General features: G+C 46.4%; 2 protein-coding genes across 2 annotated transcripts in view; both read right to left on the bottom strand.

Moving 5' to 3' along the window:
- Positions 1-8,829: 8,829 nt before the first annotated feature.
- S1PR1 (sphingosine-1-phosphate receptor 1) lies at positions 8,830-10,184 on the bottom strand. The gene has a single exon (XM_009960148.2). The coding sequence runs from the start codon at positions 10,181-10,183 to the stop codon at positions 9,044-9,046; it is 1,140 nt and encodes a 379-aa protein (XP_009958450.1). The 5' UTR covers position 10,184; the 3' UTR covers positions 8,830-9,043.
- A 5,107-nt stretch (positions 10,185-15,291) lies between these two features.
- LOC104351473 (putative oxidoreductase ZK1290.5) overlaps positions 15,292-25,276 on the bottom strand; it is a 51,365-nt gene continuing 41,380 nt past the window's right edge. The window contains exons 5-8 of the mRNA XM_086463292.1: positions 24,191-24,373; positions 23,607-23,666; positions 21,539-21,640; positions 15,292-15,518 (exon numbers count right to left, since the gene is read on the bottom strand). Of these exons, the coding sequence (XP_086319418.1) occupies positions 21,545-21,640; positions 23,607-23,666; positions 24,191-24,373 (339 nt within the window). The 3' untranslated portion in view covers positions 15,292-15,518; positions 21,539-21,544. The remainder of the gene's footprint in view (positions 15,519-21,538; positions 21,641-23,606; positions 23,667-24,190; positions 24,374-25,276) is intronic.

Genomic DNA, 25,276 nt, shown 5'->3' on the forward strand with positions numbered 1-25,276 from the left:
ATAATTCCCAAGGTGTCAAGCTGGGGCGGCACCAACCTGTTCTGTGCCTAATAACCTGTCCCCAAAAGGCTGCCCACAGGTGGATCACAGACAATGCTTGTGTAAGTTTGGAGGACTACAGTAAAGGCAAGTCTGAAATAAGCACTTTGTCTATGGTCTGTGCCACAGCTTTTGCACTTGTGCTCAGTGGATCTTATAATTAAACTCCAGCTACCAAACTTTGTTAGTTTGGGCTTTAATTCCACATAGTATCATCAGTAGATGTACAGAGAGTTCTCACCACACTTCAGCTGGGGAAGTATCTCGCAGCCATGCATACTTACAGGAGCACGCAAACACACCACAGCTACTGTAGGCCTGTACACCGTTCCCACACAAACACCACAGCCCCCCATACTGCAAGGGAAGAAATCAGCCTAGACCCAAGGTCCTCCTTCCTCTTGGACACAACACCCAAGACACACTGCCCTGCCTCACCCAGCTTCCCTGTGCTGGGCCTCAGCCCTGCCTGCTCTCCCTCCTTACCACCCAGGGGCACAGGTTTCCCCCCGACTGCCCTGAACCTCAAGCAGAGGCTTCCTCACCTCCCTCCCGGCAGCACCCACCATGAGCGTGGCAGGGCTGTGGGCTCTCTGGCAGGCCCTTGGCCATACCACCTCATACAGCCAGCTGCAGAGCCAGTGCTGCTTCGGCTAAATGAAAATAAAAGTAAAAATCAAGACTTCAACAAAAATCCTTTCATAAACAATCCAAGATCTGCAACGCACTTTTGCCAAAAAGAACCCCCAAACCCAAAAAACTCCTGGTTGCTTTCACATCGCGCCAGCAGCTCGCCCAGGGTTGAGCTGTCAGGCGGAGCTGGAGGGCCCGGGGTGGAGGGGACACACTTCGCTGCCACCCGAGGAGCGGCCGGGCCGCGGGCAGCTCTGGCCGGGCCGCGGGCAGCTCTGGCCGGGCCGCGGGCAGCTCTGGCCGGGCCGCGGGCAGCTCTGGCCGGGCCGCGGGCAGCTCTGGCCGGGCCGCGGGCAGCTCTGGCCGGGCCGCGGGCAGCTCTGGCCGGGCCGCGGGCAGCTCTGGCCGGGCCGCGGGCAGCTCTGGCCGGGCCGCGGGCAGCTCTGGCCGGGCCTCAGCCTCCTCAAGGCAGACCTGCCCCTCTCAACCCGCCTGTTTCCTCACCGCACTTTAAAGGCGCTGTAAGGTGGGCGATTCGGTCCTCCTGGTGAAACAATCAGCGGTAAATAGACGTGCTTAAGTACTTGCCAACAAAAACTCTGTGAAGGCCTGGGCTGCTTTACAGCTGCTGCGCGTGAGATTCTCACCTTTAAGGTTCAGGCTTAACACCCGTTAACCCAGGACTCACAAGAGGCTGAGCGGCATTTCACGCTTTCCGAGTCGCTGGTTTAACCTTTCGAGAGCTGCGAGCGCCGGCGGGGGTGGGAGGGGGGGGGTGGTTAGCGGGGGGCCCTCCGGCGGGCAGGGGCACCTGCGCCGCGGGGCCCGCCAGCTTCCCTCCGCGATACAGCACACGCTCTTTATTCGTTTACCTATTACCAAGATAGATGTGTTTTTCAGTGTGGTGGGGGTTTTTTTGCCTTTTTTGAGGGTTTGGGGGTTTTTTTGTTGTTGTTGTTGTTCCCCCGCTGCCGCGCCCGCCGAGCTGGGGGCTCCCCTCCCCGCGGTGCCGCCGGTCGTGTGGGACCCGCCGTGCCACCCGTCCTGGCTGCAGAGGCGGCCGCTGCCCGCAGCTCGGCACCGGCAACAAACCCAGACAGACCACGGCGGGAGGGAAGCGGCGGGGAAGGGAAACGCGGCGCAGGAAGAGCCGGGTCGGGCCGCGGCGGCAGGAAAACCTGGGGGAGCGCAGGAACAGCACACAGGAAGGGGGCCGGGGCCGAGGGCAGCCGGAGCGGTTTCAGTGGCCTCGAAAAGGGCCTGGGGAGGAAGAGGGGGTGGGTTTTGCCTCAGAATAAGCAGCTCGGAGCCATTCGTAATCTCTCTGACGGCTGAGAGCCGTCGTTGCCCGAAGGCGGCGGGGGCGGGTGAGGGGCGCCCAGAGCCGCACGCCCCCCACAGCGGGCCGTGCCCGCCCGCCGCCATCTTGTGGCGGGTCGTGGTGGGCGGCCGCGGCGGGGGGGGGGGGTCGCGGGTTCGTGTGCGGGAGTCGTGCTTCGTGAAAGAAATATAAGGAAAAATCCCAAACCCTTAATTATACTCTGAAATACTGAGATGCTTTGAGTCTTCAAACGGCAAAGTTAAGGTAAATCCTAATCTGAGAGGCTTCACATGTTTTAACTGGTTCTGGTTTCTATAGGCAGAGTCTGCTTTCTTTGTCTGGAGTTTTAAAGTTTTCTTTCTGTGTCACCCAGCACACTTCCATAGCGTAGCTGCTAGGCTGAGTATTGTGTTTCCCCATTCTCGTCCCTCTGGTGGGAAAAGGCTTTGCTCACTGAGCCTTTTATGTTCGTTCATCCTATTAAAGCGCCTTGCTTTGTTGTCCTCTGAACCCTCTGTAATGCCTCTGCATTTTTCAGCAAGTCTAGTGAAAAGCAAAACTTCACCCTGTATCATTGCAGAGCCCTGGCTAGAGCCACTTCCACTGATGAACCATTTCAAGTTAAAAGATTCAGTATTCCTTCACTATCACCTCAATTGTGCAGACAAGTTCCTCTCCCTCACGCCTACGTTATTCATTAGAAAAATATAACACAACCACTTTTGTATGGGAAACGGACAGCCTCTGAGATGAAAGATCATCTCAAAAGATTTCCTCAAGCAACATTTGCAATATGACTTATAATAAAAACAGTGAGAGCGCTGATAAAATGCAAAACATAATTACTTTCTATGATCAGAAAAAATAGTTAACACCTTTTGGAAGAATTGTAGGGTGCTTTGAAATAATGTATCTGTGCCAGTGTGAAAGAGTTGTTCAAAAGGTGCATTGATCAAATGACCCTGATCAGAGGGAGAAACTACCCGCTAGCTACAAGCAATTTCTTGCCTTGCACCTAAACCAGCAGTAGAAGTGCAAGTTGTGATGGAAATAAAAAACATCTAAAAGTGCCCAGTGTTTGGGGAACGGCTCACATGGGGTGTTTTTGTGCAACAGGCATCCGAATGGTCACCAGATTAGAAGAAATCGTTAGACCATAGTTTTGTCTTCCCTGAAAGGAAGAAAGATAATAATGCAGAGTTTGGCAAGTTGTTTTTCAATAATAGCACCTCTTCAGAATGTGTTTTTCAGCCAAGAACTCGATCCTTCTTCCAACCATGAGGACAGAGTTGCACATACTGCTAGAAATTTTTTTTTCTCCCACTTTACAGTAACTGTGATACAGCAGCATCCAGCTCATCAAAGCACAAGGAAATACTGCAAGTAGCTGGACAGACCATCCCCCATATTCAAAATGCCACAGATATCAGTCTTTTGAATAGTACCACAAAATTCAAAATATTCTGTTGTAAACACCCTTATGTATATATTTTATATATATATATCTATATCTTTGTGGGAATTCACGAGACGTTGCCCAGAGGTGCTCAGGAAAGAATTGCCATCTAAGGACAGAGTTCACAAGTGAAATCCTTAGCTTTGTGTCTGTATTACTAGAGAGGATTCCTTCCCCTCACGTGGAAAATACCAGACCGTAGTCCAGCCTCCCCTCCGCCATCCCAAGTTGTCCCTGAAACCTGTTCTCTCGTACACTCTCAGTTGCAGTCTTGTGCCCAATCCAGTTTTCACATCATGAAAATTGTTACTGCACTTTCTCTGTAACCATATAATTCTATTTCTATTGCTTACAGCAATTCACGTCCCCACCTTCACATCATACAACTGTAGGTGCTTAATATGGGCAAGAATTTGTCTCAGACAGTATTCCAACCATTTCTTAACCCAGTGTTTATTCAGTGATTTCCCTTTAGCCTGTGTTTTCCAGGTGTTCATTAGTTATCAAAAATTACGCAGTCTGTATGTTGAGCCTGCTTTTAGCTCAGAAGGGTGATTCTGAATAAACAGCGCAAATGCTACATGCACATGTTAATATTTAATGTGGCTTCGGTCACATGCATTTCCAATGAGCCGTTTTGATGTATAGTTATTGTACCATGTATTTAAAAGTGGAGCTTCTCCAAGCAATCACTCAGAAAAGCTCAAAATAAATATTGGCCTTTGTGTCAGGTTTCCATTATGCGACTACTAAACCAGGCTGGGTGGAAGGTTCACAGAGGGTTGATGGGGCTTTGTCAGCTCTGCTTTATTAGGACTTTTCCATGCCGGAGCATTCCTGGGTGTGGCTGATGGGATTTCCTGCCTTTTTGTCCCGTGAAGGTAGCACGGAGGGTCCAAGTGCAAGGAAACGGTTCCTGCTTCGCTCCCGTATGAGATTTTTCGGCAGGGAAGAGAGCTGGCCGTGCAGAGCGTTGCTTGGGGGGATTGTTTGGATACTGCTGTGGTTGATAGAAGGTCTCAGAATCTGTGGATGAGCAGGGGGGACACAAGGAATGTGTCACCCTGTTCCTGAAGGCAAGGGGTCCTTAACATTGTAACTCTCTTCATTGGGTCACATAAGTCTACGCTAATTATGTTCCCAACTTAAAAAAAAAACCAAAACCCACACTTTTTTTTGGTGTTAATATCTTAATTTATGTTAGATGCTTGAGTTTCGGGTCTCTCATTTCAGCAGAAAACTTGTAATGGAACATTGTACCACATGTTCTTATATCTGGCTCCTGTGTGCTGAGTGAATTTGATTACTGTTAATTGTCATAGAAAATCCTGTGCATAGAGTAGTAACTGAAGGGAGAGGTCTTGGCTCTATGTGCTTCTTGCAGACGGTGTAAAAAAAAATAAGGTTCTATCAGAATAAATTAGATGATACCGAGTGAGCAAGCTCTTTGCATCTGTAAATGCAAAAATGGGATTAGGAAGTTTTATCATTAGATGGATTTTTTGTTTGTTTGTTTCGTAAATCCTTGAAGGTTCAGTTGTAGTTGGGTTAATTTCATTTTCCAAGAAAAACTATATGGGGAATTATTGAAATACAATAGATGTTTTCCTGGGGAATTTCAGAACCCCATAAATGACAAAGCCTGTCCTTGGAGAATTTCCAGCATTTCAGAGCTGAGTAGGTCACATAGCTCTGGTCTGCATATCCACATTTTTGGATGCTTTGTCAATCTGACCCTTTTTACAACATCTGATAATGCCTCAGCCCATACAAAATGCAATCGGTGTTGAGATTTTCCAGGCCAAATTAGGAATTAGGAAATGTTACCATTGGGTAATCCCTGTATTTCTTAGTTGACAGAGTAAGCAAAGGGTGGATAACAGCATTTTTACGTTTTTAGGTCCCCTAGCTTTGGCCCTGGCTGCCTGCATTGTACAGCAAGCCCAAGGTTTGTTCCTGCTGAGCTGTCTGTAGGGCCTTCTGGCTGCAGCCCCTCTGTTGCCCAATATACATCCAGCTATACCTGGGTCTCACACAGTCAGGGAGTTGCCAGGGGAGCAACAGACAGATTGTGTGATCGGTTTCCATCCCTGTTCTACTCCTTACACTGGAAGAGCAGCTAGGGAATAGAATATACATCAAAGGGCCAGGTTACTCTGGATAATTCAGGCTATTTTATTTCACTTAGACATTTGGTATAATGCACCTTTTCAGTTCTCGGTTCATTTTCTCTGCCCATTTGTCACACGGCCAAACACGGGACAAAGCCGCCCGCCCCCTGGGTGCACCCAGAAGGCAGCCCGGGGCCGGGAAGGGTGCTTTCTGCCTTGCACCCTTCAAAACCTCCTGGTAACACATGTCCGTGGCCAAGGAGCTGCAGAGTTCCCCCATAGGAAGCGAAGAGCAGTACAAACGGCCTGTCTCTCATTTTTTTTCAAGCAGGAACCCTTACTTTTATTATTGTTATTATTTTATTACAGTTATTGTTCCCTGCCTGAATCTTGTCTACATGCATAGATGTGGCCTGTCTATGGAGGAAACAGATTTCAGTCGTCATGATGAAGAGCGTAGGAAATGCTTCCCATGGCCCAGTGCCACGCTCTGGCGTTTGCATTTCTGCTGTTGCGTGAATTACGTCGGGCTTTGAGTTCCCTACCAAAGCCGGGCTCCCACCACACGGTCACCTCCACAGGGGAAACAGTCATTTCCCGCAAAGGCCCGCAGGGCAGTTAGATGGGATAGATAAGCGAGGGGTACAGAAACACGGGCAAAGCGAAGGGAAGTGACTCACCTGTGGGCTATCAGCTCCGAGTGCAGAAAGGCGTCACGAGAGGCCAGTGACACAGCCATGCTGTGACATAGCTCATCCTTTGTCACGGGGTCTCAGACCCATGTGGGACAAACAACCTTAATGCCCCTAAGGCTTCAGGAGTGGAAGGGCCCTTGTCCTTTGGATGAAAACAGCCCTACAAATTCGGAGGTCCCCGTACATTGCCTTTATTTACTCACCAGTAGCACATCAAGGGCTTAACTTGGACTTTCATGGTTTATATACACTTGGTGCTCTGCACAGAAGTGACTTTATTCCTGGGACAAAGCAGCGCTTTCCCTCCTGACTGTCAGTACCCAGCATAAACCATCCCTGCCCAAATGAAGGCCTGAGCCAAAAGAGACTTTATCTGGTGCGCAAATACAGATTGGACATTTTTTCCAGCCCTGCTCAGGTCACTAATTAAAAGCCTAGGAAGTGAGCACACATGAAATCATTCCTTCCGTACAGGCAGACAGATGGAGAGAATTTCCAGCCTGTTTCCACTCTTTTGTCTTCAGGGCATTTTTGGAATTTCCTTCAGGAAGTGAGGTTATGACCCAGAGCCTTCCTCAGTGAGTCGGCTCTCGTTTCCCACAGTACGCCTCGCACAGCGATGACATACAGTACGAGAAGGTGAGGTTTATCTTCACGCTCCAACTGCATCCTGTACGAGCTCCACGGAACTTAAAAGTAGTACTGAGAGGGAATGGCCGCAAGAGAGGAAATGGAAGCCAAGCCTTTGGAAGAAGCGGGACCTATTCAGCTATGCTGCCATGGTGGACCCGACGGAGCTGCAGCGGTTACGTAGCTGAGGCCACCATTCTGCGTTTTAGAAACTTCCTTGATGTTTGCAGTCAGCTAAGAATTAAACTTAGGAATTATGTTAGTGATACAAGTGAATTATTTCACTTACTCTGCTCTAGGCAGTCATGGTAAAACTGTCAGGCACCTCTCTTCGGTAGCTATTGGAGAACAAGCGCTACTGTAGAGGTTCTTTTAATGGCATTTCATTGATACAGCACGTGCTGATGAAAAAATATATTCTAGCATTCATTTTGTATTTTACATGACCCCATAAGTGGCTTTATGCATCTCATGTCCCCACAGAACTGGCTTAATCCCAGCATGTACTGAAATCAAGGAATTACTTCATGGACTTCCGTCACCAAGAAACCACACCTGGCATGAAACCTTCGCAACAGTACAAAACTACTAGTAATCTGATAACAGGATCTTTAAAAAAATCAGTTTATTAATGTTTAGAAGTCGATAAAGCTATGTGCAAATTGAACAATAAAAGTCAGAAACATTTTAAATACTATTTTTTAAACCAGAAAAAACCCCAACAGTTTAATTGCACTGGAAATTTTACTACAAAGGCAATACATTTTCTTTACAAAATACCACTTCTAGGAATTGCCAATAACTGTAAATCAGTCGATTGCTCTCAGCTATCCCAGATATACCACTTTTGTTATAGTAATACTCTAGGCGCATGAAGACTCCTGCATCTTATTAACGTATTTACATTGTACACATTCAACCCCATTAGCACAGGTTAGAAAAATAGAGGAGTAAAAATGATGCTGTAAAACAAATACATTCAATTTAACGACAGGTACTCCTTCCATGAACTGATAAAATACAGACATCTTCGCTGTAATTATAAACATTAATAAAATGTGCCAAAATGTATTGCATTTTGTTATGGAAGTGCATTTAGCTATAGTCATTTCACTTCAACTTTTATTTGTCTGAAAATCAAGGTACTCTCTTCAGATTTTCCCAACGACCTTTACCTTTGGGAGGACTATGACCTGACACTGAAATGCCCCTTCAGTTTGTCACTCTTCTTCACTTAGGCAAAAATCCCGCCATTGTCAACAGTATCTCAGACTATTGGATTTACTTTCCGTCATCTTAAAAAGAAATGACCTTTAGTTCTACCTTGCATTTGTCATGATAACGCGGTTTATTTAATGCTATAGAATAACAAGGCAATCAACGTATGGGGCCAAATGCTGCTCAGAGCTACTCCACAAAATCTGACGCAGCCAATGGAATTGTGCAGGTGACAATAACTGCAGAGTCCGGCTCACCGTCCTCAAATGTAATACGGACCGAGAGCAAAAATTCGTGGCTATGATCTTGCTAAGTAAGACCCCAACAGCCTCAGACTCTGCAAATAAAACCTTATGACTTAACTAAAAACTCTGGAAAGTGATGCCCAGTTATGGTTGTACATGGTCTGAGCTCTATTTTGTGTGATCTCTGTCCTTGTTTTGTGCTAAACAAACAGTTCTGACCAGCTATACCAGAGCCACCACCAAATTCAGTACAGAAAGATCTTTGTGTCAGTGGTTTGCTGCAAGTAAAGGAGAAATAACTTCACATTCTTCTCACATGGGAAAAAAAAAAAAAAAAAAAAAAAAGATTCATTCTGCCTCTCCCTCCTCCCCCTCTCTCTTTCTCTCACACACACCAGGCATCATTTCACCAAGGCATCAGTCTTTCAGAGTTACTAAGGAGATTTCAGGATATGAATGCGCCTGACAATCCTGAGCTGCCTCAGTGCAAAGACAAAACATGCTCCAGGGAAAAAAGATTTTCAAGCCAGAACAGTCTGTCCCATTTCTTGAACTCCAGCCTCGCAAGTGCACCGTTTGCCTCGTTAGAACTAATGCTACTTGCTCACTCAGCCCAACGCTGCCGCCGTGAGCAGGAGGCGTCTCAGCTCCCCGATTGCAGGGGAAGGCTCTGAAACACACCCCCACGGTTACTCCTAAGAAGATGAGGTAACATTGCCCGAAGACATGATAGTTTCAGGACGGTCGCCTTCCTCCTTCTGTGGGTGGGAGGAGTTGTCAGACTTACTCCGGCTGAACTCCATCCCTCCGATGATCGGCCTCTTGAATTTAGTCCCAGAGTCTGCTGGGGGACATTTGCAGCAGCACAGAATCTTGATGAAAGCCCGCCGCATCTCTTTGTTTGTCAAGGTGTAGATGATAGGGTTCGTGGCTGAATTGAGCACGGCCAGTACTAAGAAATACTCTGCTTTATAGAGGATCGGGCAGGTCTTCACTTTACACCCCACATCCAGTAAAAGCAGGATGAACAAGGGAGCCCAGCAGGCGATGAAGGCACTCAGGACTATGATCACCGTCTTGAGCAAGGCTAGTGACTTTTCTGAGCTCCTCGTAGCTTTGGTAATGTTTTTCCGAAATGTCAGCCTGCGGCTCCTAGTCCTCACCATGGAGTAGATCCTGCAATAGAGGACCACGATGGAGAGCAAAAGGCCGGTGAAAACAGTGGTGCAAAAGAGAATATAGTGCTTGTGGTAGAGAGGCAGCACGGTGGAGCAGTTGGACAAGAGGCTGATGCAGTTCCAGCCTATAATCGGGAGTCCCCCGAGTATCACGGAGATAACCCAGCAAGCACTGATCAGCAAGAAGGAGCGGAAGCTGTTGCTGCCATTGTGGAGTTTCATCTTCAACATGGTGATGTATCTCTCAATGGCAATGGCCAACAAGCTGAACACAGAAGCTGACAAGGCAACAAACATGCTGCCTTCTCGTACAAACCACTGGGAGGGGGTAAGGCTATAGGTTTTGTGTCCAGATAGCAGGAGGTTGGCAGTGTAAGCCACACCAGCCAGCAAGTCTGAAAGAGCCAAGTTCCCAATGAAATAGTACATGGGTCTGTGGAACTTCTTGGTTTTCCAGATGGTTAGCAAGACAAAAATGTTCTCTAAGATTATAAAGCAGCAAATGATGATAAAAACCACCGACGTCACTTTTATCCCACTGTCCGCATTCTCATTGAGCTTTCCCGTGTAATTATAGTGCTCTTTGATGACATAGTTGACATCAGTGTTGGCGAGGTTGCTGACGACCTTCAGCGGGGCGGTGGTGCCGGAGCTCATGGTGCCCAGCTGGGCGCCGCTTCCCCAGCGGCCACCGGACGGTGACGCTGAGCGCAAACCCGGTGGCTGCCCCGCAGCTCCCTGGCCCCGCAGCCCGGCTGGCTCTGCTGCACAGCCTCACAAACGTCGGCCCTGCGGACAAGAGGCACAACGCCCAGAGTTAAAAGAAGGCAGGCGAACACGCAGCAAATGATAAACGGTTTAGGATAATCTGCTCGTTTAATTGTATGTCAGAGTCACAAATGTATTCACACAGGAATCGGTTTCACTCAGCTTCTAAAATACATTTAAAAGATGGTTAAGCGCATTCAGTGGGTAAAGCTAACACAGACAAAAAAGTTCTGCCCTGCAGAGCTGCACAGGTACACTGAGGTCAGCAAGGGCTGCACTACTGGACTTCTTCCGAGGCGAAAGACCTCAGAGCTCCCCAGCAAGAAGTTCTAGTGTATCTTTTCCCTCAGTAGGAAACACACCTTATAATACAACAGCGGAGATTTAGAAAGGGAAAGCGCTTGATTTGATTTAACTGCACATGCATGAAAGCCCGCACGGAAGCTACCTGACAGGAGACCTGTGTTAATAAAGCCCGACTGCGCTTTGGAAGAGGGCAGTTATGCAATTTACTGATGCCATCTCAAACAGTGGTGAATTCACTGATGGGTATATAATCAAGAGATCACCCTAAAGCTGTAAACAGGAAAGGGGTGCCCTTGGTAAATAAAAGTAAGAACGTGCTTTACAAAACCCAGAGCAGTCAAAAGTTCAGAAAATCAAGAAAAACATGTAAAGAAGGTAGATAGAAGCCCGTTCTGTGGGTGTGAAACAAAGAATGGCAAAAAAAAGCGCCTTGCATTGAATAATTAGCATTGCAAGCTTTTGAGACGGGCACGATTAAGGAATACAGAGAGAGGAAACTCCCTTTACATGCAAACGTTTTCTAGTGGGCATTTAGAGAGAATTAAAGACATGAAAGCGCGCACGAGAAGAGGAGCAGGCAGAGCTGCTACACTGCAGCCTAAGCGGGGCAAAGCAGGGGGTGCGAGGCCGGTGGGCACGGCTGCCCGCACCGCTCCCGGGCTCCAGCCCGCACCGCTCCTGTCCCGCGCCCCGCACCGCTCCGGTCCCGCACCCCTCACCGCTCCAGCGCGCACCGCTCCGGTCCCGCACCGCTCCCCGGCTCCATCCCGCACCGCCTCCGCGGCACCAGCCCCCTCGCCTCTGGGGTTTCGGGAGCTGCGGGGGGACGCGCCGGGGGGTGAGCCGCGGCGCTGGTGCTCCGCGGGGGCGGCCCCAGGCGGGGTGCGGTGCGGTGCGGTGCGGTGCGGTGCGCGGCCGCGGCTCCCCGAGCCTTACCTCGCTCAAGCGCGGCGCGGAGCCCACATGGGCCCTGCGCATCTTGCGTGCCCGCGGAGCGACTCCAGCGGCCGGGCCGGGGGCTCGGTGGTTTTAATGTTTCTGCGGCTGCTGCTCCCCACCCCGTTTCCGACGATTCCCTTTAACTCCTCCCTGCTCGCCGCAGCGAGACCTGCACGCCCCGCCGCCGGCCGGGGCATCCCCGCCCCGCCCCGGCCCGTCCCGTCCCGTCCCTCCGCGGCCCTGCCCACCGGGCAGCGAGCAGCCGCGGGCGCTGCTGTGCCGGGGACCCCACGGGCCCGCGGAAGAAAGAGGGGCCGAGGCGGGAAGCCCGGGAAAGCGTGAGGCGGGGAGCCCCCGGGCGGGAGCCGCCTCGCCCTGCCCGGCCGCGGGGGCGGGGGGACGCCCCGGGGCGGCTCAGCCCTGCCTGCGCCGGGCGCCGCTGCCGGGAGGTGTCGGCGGGACCCGGCCGGGGGCGGGGGGGCTGCACCCAGGTGGGGCCGCGCAGAGGTGGGCGTCTGACCTGGGGGGGCCCGCAGCCGGGCAGGGGGTCACCGCACGGGGGGGCCTGCGGCCTGCCGGGGCGCGGGGGGACTCGCCGGCGGCTCCCCCAGAGCACGCACCGGCCCCCGGGAAGGCCCAGGTCAGCACCGGCCCGTGGGGGGCCCACTTCGTGGCGCTGGCAAACAGGAGCCCGTGGTGGTGGTCCCACGTGCAAAATACGGCTTTGAACGTTCAGAGACGCTGGGAGGCACCTCCATGTTTGAAAAGACGAAGAAAAGTTTTACATTCCTTTTTTTAAAACAAAGCTGGCAATGACAACTACTGACAGGGGTAACAGTGCTATTACACAGAGCCTGAGAAAGAAGGGAGTTCAGGTTTTACTCCTTCTCCCTTCAGACTTTTAAAAAACCACACCTCAGTGCACGTGAAATGCTCATTCTGGCGGTAATCTACCATTGCGCTCACTGCAGAACTTGTCCTTTTCCTTCCTCGCTCTGTTCTCTTTAACTCCAAATTGAAACGCAAAAGGAATATCCAGAGCTCAATATATTCCGTCTTTTAGTTCATAGCACTGCACCAGTCATGAGCAGCAGCAGTTGTTGTGGGCAAACAGCTTTCTTCTGAAGGACGGCAGGAGTAACTCTACCCTCAGGAAGAGAGTCCCTCACTTATTTATGCTAATAGTCATGCTTCAATTGCTCCACGCCTCTCCCAGAATGACTCAGATAAATTACACTGGCGAACAGACATTTACTCTTCCACCACAAAGCTAGAAACTTGAGAAGATGTTTAGCCTCCTGAGGGCCTGGGGGGGAAACACGGCCGTTAAATTACAACTGTCAGAAAAGGCACGTAAGATAAATCACACTTGAGGTTGACATATGCATCCCCTGCAACTGCCTGACATACCCTAGATATTTCAAGCTTTCCCCCTTATTTAGCTAATTTATAGAAAATACTAAATAAAAGTGTATTCGTTAGGCATTTTCCTCTAGGAAATAATTCTCGCATAATGTTAAGCAAGAGGAACATATTAAAGGAACATGCTTAATTAAAGGACAGAATGACTCAGGGTGTCAGTAGTCAACATGTGCAGGCTTTCATGTTTAGGTTATTGGTTAACCAACTGAGAGGGCTCCAACTCAGAGATGTGACATCCAACAAATTACCTGTCAGAAGTGGCGTAAAATACCTGGGCAACTTCAGTTCCACACCAAACAGCTGGGTATTTGTATCACAGAAAGCATCATTAATATTAGATGACCACACACACTTCTTGCCCTTGACATCTCAGCAGAGAGGAAGCTGAAATACACCTTCACTCCTCTCAGGCCAACGAAGCTGGACCTGCTGGATTTGCACTAAAAACCTCAGAGATGCCACGTTAACGCGGCTCGGCTGCGCAGGTTGTAGCCTGCTTGCGAGGGCTGCAGCACAAACAGAGGTAAATTCAGGTAAATTCAGCCAACTTGACCAAAAGCGTGCTTGCGAGGTGCCTTACGCCAGGGCTATACCCCCTCCCCACCAACAGAACAAGGGCTCTTTTCTCGGCACCTCCCCAGCCGCCAGGCCCGGCCTTACGGAAGCTTGTGCCTCCGTGCACCACAGAAATCCAGGGGGTGTTCAGCTCCTTTGAGAACTCCCCCTGGAAGCGCCTACAGTCAGAACGAGGAGAAAGGACAGCACAGCGTTATTCACGCGCCGTTTCAGAGATAACCAGAACGCAGGTCTCGGTGGAACGCCAGGAGGAGGCTGCACGCATCAGGACACCAAACGGATCCGTAAGAGCTGCCTGACCTGCGTAAACTGGTTAAAACACTGTTTCAGAAGAGGAGACTGAGGGGTGACCTCATCAATGGTTATAAATACGTAAAGGGCGAGTGTCAGGAGGATGGAGCCGGGCTCTGCTCAGTGATGGCCAGTGACAGGACAAGGGGCAATGGGTACAAGCTGGAGCACAGGAGGTTCCAAATTTACATAAGGAAAAACTTTTTCACTGTGAGGGTGACAGAGCCCTGGAACAGGCTGCCCAGGGAGGGTGTGGAGTCTCCTTCTCTGGAGTCATTCAGAACCCGCCTGGATGTGTTCCTGTGTGACCTGCTCTGGGTGGTCCTGCTCTGGCAGGGGGGTTGGAGTGGATGACCTTTCAAGGTCCCTTCCAACCCCTCACATTCTGTGATTCTGCAACACGTCCACAAGCAGAGAGAGGCAGACACTTGAGCTTTTAGGACAAGCAGAAACTCACGTTTTAGGGTCTGGCACTAAAAAAAAAACCCCACATTTGAACATTGGCTGCCTGTGACAACCAACGTTCTTGTGGAACTTCCTACCAGAACTTAGTGTATAGGGGTTTCAGAAACCCGGCTAGTCACAGGGCAATTTTCTTGCAGGAAAATGCTTTGATCTTGTCAGAAAAGACGATGTGAGCTGGGTTATTCCCAAAGCCTGCAGACTAATAGATGGGCGGGCTCTGACCCCGCCAGAAGCCCGTGCTGCCTTAGTGCGAGCACTGCTGGGCAACTCACGGCTGCATCAGAGGAGTGTCTGAACATCATCCATCTTGAAAAGATACAGAAAATCCCTGCAAGACAGATTAGCAAAGGGTTTTTCTCTGACACATTACTCTTCTGCACCTTCAAAAGACCTTTATCTGTATAAAGCAACAAGTACTTTTATTCATCCCGACACAGCTTGCGCCACAAACCAGAGCCTGTCATCCCTGCTGTGCTGGGTCAAGACAAGGGATCCTTGAAACGGTGCCAGCAGAGCAGGTTTGCTCACCAAGAAGGTACCAAGAGCGGCCTGCAGATTCCCTCAAAATTCTCATGACTAGAAAAAAGGTAAAAAACAGTGTAAAAAGTCAGATTCATATTTCTGCTGCAACCCTGGAGCAAATATTCCACGTTTTGAATAACTTCAAGGTTTACATGCATTGTAGCAGGCTCTTATCTGTGCCTTTCAGTAACGAATAATTTTCAAAATCTGTACGGAAAAAACCCAAAGTCATTGTATCAAATGGGTTGACGTGACACCCTAAATGAAGGACACGCAGGCAGGAGAAACCCCATTATAATATTGTGAGACAGCTCAGCCCGTGCTGGGAGAGGATGCCCCAAAGTTCCGAGAACGCAGAGAACGCGCTGAAAGCAAGCGTTCCTGCGTCTGTAAGAAAGCCACAGAGAGAAGAGTAAACTGAATTATTTTATTAACTTGTCAACAGTAAATACAAGCCATTGATACTGATTTTTGATTATTGATTGGCATTTATTAGGAACTCTGAGTACCCAAGAGAACAATTTAGATTTACTGTTCAGTTTAAAGTGAATCAACGTCTCAGCTGCATCACTTCTGCAGTAGAGAACAATCTGGTTTAAAATTATCCTTTCCAGAGCGGATAGGTTAGATGGATTAATTTTCTGTTGATATTCATAGCGTTCAAAAATTCCATATCTTCTTCCCTTAGATTAAAATCAAAAACCTGGTTTGGAGAAAAAAAAAAAAGAAGTGAAGAGAACATTGCGGAGACGAATGCACACACATTTGTTTAGTGTTGGTGTTCTAGGATTTAGGTGATCTGTTTTTACTTTATGCTCCTGATACTGATAACTAATGAATATTAATGAAATGTCCTTTTCTCTTTTAAGAGGCTATTGTAACAAGCTTGCTGCGTTCGTTTTTTGTGAGAATTTGTACTTTATTCTTAGATCACCAAGCTGTAAAAGCTTAAGTCCAAGTGGAAAGAATTGAAACAGCTGAGAAAGTGACATGCAATAGTTTTACTGGCTATCCTTGCACCCATGAACATACCTAACCATGATATATGGGTTTTTGTATGTATTAAAATACAGCAGAAGTTCTGCAGTAATGAACTGTCAAATGCAGCATTAGAAAACTTTCTGAAGGTTCATTTTTTTATACCAGTCAACTAAAGTCCTACTGTACGTTTTCTTCCAGGGTAAACTGAAGACATTAATGGACACGGTAACTGAACTTAACAGGCTATTCTGGAGAAACAGACGTCTCAGCTGGGAAATCTGCAATTATTTGGCAGATTACAGATATTACCTATCGGTAACGCTGGGGGGGCGGGGAGGGGGGAGCAGTAAAATAACTATTTCCTGAAAAAAAAAACCAAACCAAAACGGCCTGTGATAGTTTTTCAGATTAATCAAACGTTCTTATATCTGGTTTATAAGGCATTCATGATAATCATGCAAAACATCTCACAAACCATGGGATATAAAATAGCCGGCTGCTGCTTCATTAATATAAAGAGTCCATTAAATACATATTTTTCAACATCAGGAAAGTGAATTTGCACCACAGGGTCTGTATGACCTTGACAGCCATGTTTCAGATTGATCTTCCACCACCTTTATACTGCACCCAAAGCAAGTGATTTACTGCAACTTCATCTTGGCAACATTATATTTATGGATATGCAACGGGATGAATCCAGGTAATGAAGAACTACTAGGAAAGAATGAATTCATAGAAAAAAAGAAAACCAAAACCACCCAACAATCTCTGCTCTCCTTGGTACCAGAAAACTGTGAAAGTAATTGTACATTCCCCCGCCTTCCAGATTTCCCAGCCAAGTTATGAACCTGGCACTAGTTCATGATACTGGAATTTTGAAGCCTCATCTAGAAAGGCCTGGAAATCTGTTTTTCTGAATTTAAAAAAATACAGCAATCACGAATAGGATGATAACGCTGCGAACGCAGTCCTGAATTTCCCATGAGTAGCTCAGCTACAGAGCGGTTCTCCGAGGGCACTGGCTAGCAAAGCCGCGCTCAAATACTCCTCCTGGGCACAGCGCCCGAGATGGGCCCGACGGGCCTGTGCAGAGCTGCTCAGGGAAGCCCGTCCCCTAACGCTGGCCACGCCTACGGTGGTTTACAGGGTGGTAAGTGCTGTATCACTGGGAAGCAGTATCAGCATCCCCGATTTAAATGCCATTCAGGCTTTGTGCCCTCCCCGCCCCCGGCCCCTGCGATGGGTCCTGGCAAGTTTTGGAGATAGTACTCACGCCCTGGTCCCTCAGAAGTCACTGCTGTTCTGCCATGGCCTGGCAGATGTCATTAGCCCTAGGTGATGCTGCAGATGGACAAGCAGCCATCCACAAAGACAAATCGTAAGGCCGCATCATTTACATCGTAAACATAACCCAGGCTCACCACAAGGCAGTGCAAATACTCAATGTTTTTTCTTTCAAAAGTGCCAACATCCTAACGGAGGTTGCAGAAAGCGCCAAAAGATGAAGTTCGCAAAGAGACCCCCAGCACAGCCCCAGGAAAAATTGCCAGCAGGTTGGCTTGTCGCTTATTTTTACCCAAGGCACTAGAGTGAGAGAGGAGCTTCGGAGCTTTGGGAGGGGGGTGGCAATGTGGCAAGAGTTAACTGCTTGGATGCAATTAGGGTCAGCGAGAGCTGCTCCACCTTTGTCCCCATTTTCAAAAACGTGGGGTTAACGTCAGCTTTCCTGTCAGAACGGTTCGGCACAGCTATTTTAAAAAGCAAATCAGATGGTGTTAACCACAGGGCAAAAAGAAGGGTGAATACTATGCAGTCTGCTTGGCTCAGGGGATTTGTGAACTTACTAGTATTACAGTTTCTTTATTACACATGCTAGTCAGAAAAAGAATGTCTGGAAAGTTATGTTGGGGTCAAGTGCGGCAGAAACACTTCTGCAGCCTGATTAAAAAAGATTCTCCTGAAGTATGCACTTTACAAAGCCATTCCCGCTATTTCCAGTCAAACATTCTGAGGTGCCTTCTCCTCCAGTAATACAAAAGATGAAATTCAGAAATAGGCAAGAGGAGGAGAGAGGGACCCACTCACAGTCAGACAGGAAGCTACTTGGCTGCACAGAAAATGGCCTCACCCTTTCCACTAAACTTTCAGTTTATTTTTTTTTCCTTTCCTTATTTGTTGCAAGAGAGTTCCCTTCCATTACCAGTCACAGCCCTCCTGCAAAGGCAGCTGATTGCCCTTAGGTAGATAACACTGATAAATTGTATCTTATTTTAAATAATGGTTTATCTCAACTGGAAAGGAGTGCCCCGATCAGTCACCACCATAAACCACCTACGTAATATGGAAGAAAAGGTGCCTTCAATTTTCAGGTGTATTCCCTGGTCCTATTGGCAAGGTGATGGGTTACACGGATAAAATGGATGCATTGCTGTATCTTAAAAATGGTCCTGGTAGAAAGGTGAAAATGTTTTCTCTAGAGAAAGCGTGTCTTACAGAAATACAGACAAGAGGAGGAATTTCAGCCCTGGGGAAGAATATGCATATAATTCCAAGAATTCACTTGAGGGGTGAATTCCGAGTTTAAAAAAAAAAAATTAAAAAAAAATCTTAAAAAATGAGCACCTCCAAGGTGACTGACCAAAGAAGAAATAAAAAATGGAGTCAAACTTGCTGATTTTGTATGTTCAGCACTTTTATATCCTTTTGGTCTTTTAGGTTCTGCTCCTATTACAGAACATCACCCCTCACTGCTACCCTCAAAATCTCACTGCTGCTCACTTTCCGATTTCTTACTAGTTGTCTTCTTTCTTTAGGCTCTGATCAAAGTTGTTGGTACTTTAGAAACGTTCATTCAGAGGAGGTGATGTGGACTAAGTTTTCTTTTTAAGCTTGGCTGCCAAAAAATACCTACCACATCTGTAACATCAATTTAGTTGGAGAAAGGAGCTCAAAAGATGAATCCACTGAGTCTGTCTTTCCCGCTGCAACCTGATGGAAAGGAGGATTTGCTCCAGGATTCTAAACCAGCTAATGCAGCGTAACACTCGTGAATGCCACGTTCAAAGGAAGAGGGCTCCAGGGGTACAGCCCAAGCACACAGGAGGTAAGAGGGCTCCAGTCTCTTGGGGCAGTTTCAGCTTCTAGCAGAAAACAATCGCTATAAGCGATGGCACAACGCGCAAAACTGCCCCTCACACCTGGGAGAAAGATTGCACAGGTCAGCTGAGTCCTGACACTTAAAAAAAGCTTATATTGCCTCAAATTACGCTTGACTTCATACATAGTTAAATTAAACTATTCCGTAGATCTAAAGCCACTACGTGGTAGCAGAAGATTTGCTAGGAAAGATTACCAAAAAAAATCCAAACAAAACACACCCAGAAAGAAGTCCTGAACCAACAGTAACTGAGCCTGAAGGCAGTTAGGAGAGTAAGTATCAGATTAAAACTGTAACTTGCCACAACTGCTCCTTAAGAAGAACACTTTTTCACTAACGCTGTTCTGGTTATTCCTGTCGTTGCTCATTCTACTGCTTAGATACCATGATCTAGATCAGAGAACGCAGTGGCTTGACTTCCTAGCAAAAGCAGATGCAGACACAAAACCGACTGTAAAATCTCTCTGTCAGAGGGAACAATGAAAGACACCAGCGAATTAGGAAGCCATCCTCACTGTAGCCTAAAGTCATCCACGTGGGGATCAGCAAGAAAATCTGGGTGAGTTCTGTTTAGCTCAGAACAGGGAGGCAATCGGTCAGAAATAAGCGCAGAAAAACCAGAGCTGTTCTGACCAACGTGGGACTTCGAGCCACGTAGCTCGTCCTGACACTGTTCTGGTCATACTGGAGGTAGGGTTTGCCAGCCTACGTAAAGATTTGGGTCACTTTGTATGCATAGTGGGTGTTGGAAATAGTATGTTGATGTGATGCCTCTTTCTTTAGAGAGAACTAGAGGTAAAACTCGCAACTTCTCTTTTGCAGTTTCTGAGAAAGTCTTCACTGCCAAAAAGTCACATTGAGTGAACATACCATAATACCTCAATACCACAGTAACAGTTTTTTTTTTTTTTCCATTGCTAAGGTATTCTTCTATAAAGGGACTTTCAAAAGCAGGATTAGCTGATGATCACTGGTAGAAAGGTTTTGGTTTATTTCTGGGCAATCTTTCCAATTTTCACTTAGTCATTGCCATCATTTTCTGCAAAAGCTAAAAAAAGCCTATGAATTATCTTAATTTTATAAATAAGCCTTTCTTCTTGGAGCTATTGAATCCCTCATCACAACAGTTAGGCCAGGTACATGGCTGTTCTTAGGCACCTCAAGTGGCATTCCCAGGCACTGAAGCACCCCAACCTTCAGGCCACACTAGAAAATAACCCCCCTGCGGAGACTGTGTATCTTTCCTGGAACAGTACCTCAGCGAGCACAGCATTTCATACAGCATCTCGTATTTTAAAATAATAAAGAATACATTAAGGATTCCAGAGGCAAATCTAGACACATTTTCGCAGAAATGTTTAAAACCAGCCAATTATTCTGAGGAGCCGTTATCAAAAGGTAAGTCTGTCTGTATTTTAGCGGAGCTGTATAGAAGCTCTACTTTGAGGACAAACAATGCAGGCTAGAATATACGATTGCTGCAAGTCACTTCTTGATAAAAAACGAAGGAGCTTTGTTTCACGATAGGACTAAAGCAGAACAGCACTGGGAAAACTGCCTCAGGAAGTCCACACACAATATAAATCATAGTCAGATTTTCCATACCTTTCTAGACACAGGAACTCCTAAAATATCAAACCAATGTGACCAGAGGTTGAATACTCAGCTGATAAGACTCTGCAGACATATTTCTCAAAACAGATCTGTAAACTACATATATATCTGTACCTATCCCTCTCTCTATAGAAATACTTTGTAAGAAAATCTGAGGAACAGTATGTTGTCTTAACGAGATTTCCTAGACAAATCCAAAATGAAAGCTAAACTAATTCCCACTAAAAGCTACACAAAACTCACCAGAATTTCCAATAAGAGAAAGAGATCAGTAATAACAGAGACGCCTCTTCAGCTCTCAGAGCTTGCTGCTCAACTCTTAGCCGTGCAGACAGTTTATGTGCACATGGATGTCTCTGGAAAGATTTCTACTTTGTGATTTCTACAGGCTGGTAAATAACATGAACGAACTCTCTGGGTCAATGCCATTATCATGCAACAATATGCATAAAACTTTCCTTGGTGATGCTCAGATGTTGCTTATTACAGTGGGATTATATTTTTGATGGAGATTTGCAGTATATAACACAGTATAAGCACTGTAATAATAACGGTATTAACTTTTTTCCACCCAGCTTTTTCTTTTTCATACATTGCAACCCTCTAACAAAGTACTTGAGAAATTATTTCATGCTTAACATCTGTGTTGTACACCAGTAGGCAGCATTTTTTCTTTCATTTTTAAAGAAGGGCTATCTCTTCCTGCTCTTTGATTAACTGGCCTGCTGCAGGGTCAACGGCACAAACAGGTGGCTTTGCACAGGCTTCAATGAACTACGGACCGGGATTTGAGACGGAAATCTAAGATCTCTGCACAAAAGCGCTACCCTCAAAAATATCTTTTGTCTGTTGTCAATGTGAAGGATGTCAAATTGGTTGTCATTAATAGCAGCCATTAATACAATAATTACTGTAACCTCCCCTGAGTTTCAAATGCACTGATCACTGACAAAGGGAAAAGCTCAAACCTTCATTCACAGAATAAGGCTTGGGTCCCAGGAAACATGTCTCCCATCATGCATTCCATTCAGAATTTCAACATCATCTTCTGCTATTGTAAAATCAAACACCTACGGGAATGCATACACAGTTAACATCATGAACACAGAAAGAAATCAGGAGTGTTTCTGTTATTCAAACTGACCAAGATTTATTTGAATATGAGGCAGATTTTTTCTATATTTTTCCTTCTGGGAATTATTCTTACATTTTGTCATAGACAAATATTCCATTAAGCTGACAGGTTCCACTGGGTCCTCTGCTCCTTTTGTGACTCAATTTTGCCTGTAGACTCTGCCAAGATGGTTTTGTAGCACTCTGGCCCGAGGCAAGGGTCCAAGACAACGGTAGTACCAAAGCTAGTTTGGACAGCACTCTGTATCGTCACTGCCACAGGTGGATGAATACCCTGACTGCAAGCCCTCTGCAAACCTGAGCTCAAACCACCCGCCTTCACGCACAGGTTCTTACCGCCACCGACTCCTGCTGTGGTGGGACCTGCGACACGAATGATGGTGTCAGTGATTTCTTAGCAGGTGTCTTATTCAGACGTTATCACTTCAGGACTGGATTTGCTTTAAGTTGGTCTGTTGTCTTTGCCAGAGCTCCTCCACACTCAACAAAAAGATCCTGTGGAGCCTGAACTGCTGCCAAATGAGCTCCTCCCATCCTGCATTATCCAGCAGTCACTGTCTGCTGGAATGACCCTTGTAGTCAAGCCTCAATGCTCAAGCTTTTTAAAGCTAAACCAGGGACCAGTCACAGAACTAGAAATACTATATATTATATTATATACTGAGGGCTTAACAAGGTCCATGCTTTCACTAACTTGACTAGAGGTGGGAGAGACTCAGGCCAACACACTGGCATGGGGAAAAGAAAAAAAAAAAAAGGGAGCTGTGATAAGCAACATTCGGTAACCACGCCAGTTCTCCCCCCCTCTCCATCCTGAGCATTTTAGGTTTCGCTGCAATGTGTTCCCTCAGTTGTGTGAAATGAATCGTCGGGGCCATAGAGTAAACGCTGTAAAAACCAGAATTAATTTCGGTTTAATATCATTGGGGAAAATAAAATAAAAGTATTAAGGAAAGATTTTTAACCTGGTTTTGTTCTCTGATCTGGTTCACAATACAGTACCACAGAAGGCAGTGTGCATGTCAGAATAAATAGTCGAGGCAGGAGCTATGTAAACAGGCACAGCCACCAGGAGAAACCCTCATTGCATGTATGCTGATCTACACCCACACACGCACGCACACGCAGTGATTTAACTAGCAGACCGAAGTTTCCTATCTGCCTGCAGAGTTTCTTCCTGATTTGCCAAACAGTTCATACCCCTACGATATTTTTGGAAGTAACAATAAGGTTGTTGTGGTTTCCCCTCCCCCAAAGACAGCACATTTTAGATTAGAGAAATGGAGAGAATAATGAAGTAACAAATTAAAAACATTTGGCATGAAAAGGAAACAAAGAAAGGGTGGGGGGCATCATGCTGCCAATCTTCATTTGTTCCCCACTTCTCTTTGTCCACCCCCTTCATGCTGGGACCTTCTCTGCAAGTGGAGTAGAAGGAAGAAGGCAGAGGAAGAGGCAGCTCTGGCAGGACTGTGATTTCCTTCGGTCTCTATCTGGGGTATCCCCAAGAGCGTTCCACAGCTTTCACATGGCGTTATGCACAACGTGCAAACTCCTTCCATTTGACCCATGTGCCTGTCACAAGAATGACCTCACCATTACAGGTCAGAATGTTCTACAACCAACCAAGTAATAAATAAAAAAAATAGTAATAAAAATAAACTCAGAGGTCTTTCTATGGATATCTTTTTTATACACAGCGATTAGCTCTCCAGTTGATTTCTGACATTTGTGAATTACGGTTTCCTACTACATTGTAGTAATTTTATAGTACTATAATTTGCCAGTTTCACCCGAGTTGCCCAAATATAAAACTGGTATAGGAAAATGGGCAGGCAAACCAGAGCATTGAAATCAGTAATTCGGATGTTAGTCAGGCTCGAGTGCGTAACCAAATCTTACCTTGCAGTTTTCCTCTATCCTTTCTGCTTTCGTGGACTTTGGAATAGTGACAATCCCATTCTGAAAAACACAATGCTTCTCATCATTAACATTTATATAGTTTCAAAGAAAATGATCTCTACATTCCTCATGTCTTCTGATATTTTAATTTCATTTTTTCCAAAGGGCACTGACATTTCTATTTGCTATTTTTAATTGCAGTTACATACACTGCATTAAACTCCAACACAGATGATGTGGTTTATATCAGCTTAATACACTATTTCACTGCCTATTACTTCGTGTTAAGTGACAGAAATGGAATGAGGCCCCATACTGCTTGTACCATTTAGTTTGAAAATATCTCTTTTTATTAGTGGTTCTTTTTATTGTCTAAAATCAGATTATCTGCATATTTTAAATATTGCCATGCTTTGTGTACAACATTTCAAGTTTCCAGTACAGCACAGTTAGTCCATGTGACATGAACATATTGAAAGGAAAAATATTTTCTCCGTTAATTCTGGTTTGATGCACAAAACCCAAACTATTTGCATTTTTTTCCCCGAGTCAGGAGACACATTTTTATTACCCCTCTCCATTACCTGTATACTCCAGCGTATGCAAATCTGTGCTGGAGTTCTGCCATATTTCTTTGCCAGCTGAATGACACTAGGATGAGTGAGTGCTTCACCTTTGGCTAAAGGACAATAGCCTTCAAAAACAATACCTCTGCTCCTGCAATAATCGACCAGCTCCTGAGGTCTTTGGAAAGGGTGGTATTCGACCTTAGGTAAACAGAAATAAACTTTTATGAAAAATCATGAGAGTGCATTTTGTAGAAAACATCAGTGATAAATGAAAAAAAAAAAAAAAAATCTTTTCCTTCTTGTTTTCAAAATTCAACATGAGTGAAGTGACTGCTTCTGGGAGACATGCAAGTTACCAGTTTTAGAAGACATGAAGGTTGTTAATCCACAAGTATCTTGCCATTAATTGAGACGATAGTTTACTACATACGTTATGCTTCCCCCAGAAGTAAGGTGGTGGAGCAGTTGTCTGCCCTACCTGCAGCTGGGCTCGCACTCCTGTTCTGTGTTTGACAAATACATGCAAACGCATACTGGAAGTCAGCATCAGGTCATTTTTATTGGTGATTTGAGACTACCTTCCCTTCCCCAGATCTGCCTCCTTTCCTGTTTCTTTACTAATGATCTTTGGGTTGCAGGGGCACGGGGAGGGGGCTGGGCAGGGACTGGGTTTTCAAGAGACCAACCAGAACAATTTGCTTGGGGTGAGGGCCTGCCCTCGGAAGCAGAGCCTGTTGGCATGGATTGTATGTGGAAAACCCCGTACTCCCAACAGTTTATGCAGGGGAGCAATTGTGCCGTGGAACGAAGTGTGAAGGAGACCCTTTGTAGGAAGGAAGATCACAAATTGCCAAGAACCAGTTAAAAGAGGAAAAGCTATAAAGACGTCGTTGGAAGCAAAAGGAAACAGAAGTTATTGGAAAGTACGGACTCAGAAGAGCCATGTATTCTGGCATGTAGCAAAAGCCAAGAGAACCTCTGTAATTTTCCTTAATATGTTATTTAAATAAGTATTTCAAGTTTGTACACTGTAAGCAGCATACCTTCCTCTGCATTCAGATGCAAATGGGCAGAGTTTTCTTTTATAAAATACACAATCAT

Source organism: Leptosomus discolor, chromosome 3, assembly GCF_034619465.1.
Source record: "Leptosomus discolor isolate bLepDis1 chromosome 3, bLepDis1.hap2, whole genome shotgun sequence".
Classification (NCBI taxonomy): domain Eukaryota; kingdom Metazoa; phylum Chordata; class Aves; order Leptosomiformes; family Leptosomidae; genus Leptosomus; species Leptosomus discolor.

What these genes read in the sequence shown, in the direction of transcription:
- S1PR1 (XM_009960148.2), bottom strand. Translation starts at nt 10,183, where the DNA reads ATGAGCTCCGGCACCACCGCCCCGCTGAAGGTCGTCAGCAACCTCGCC.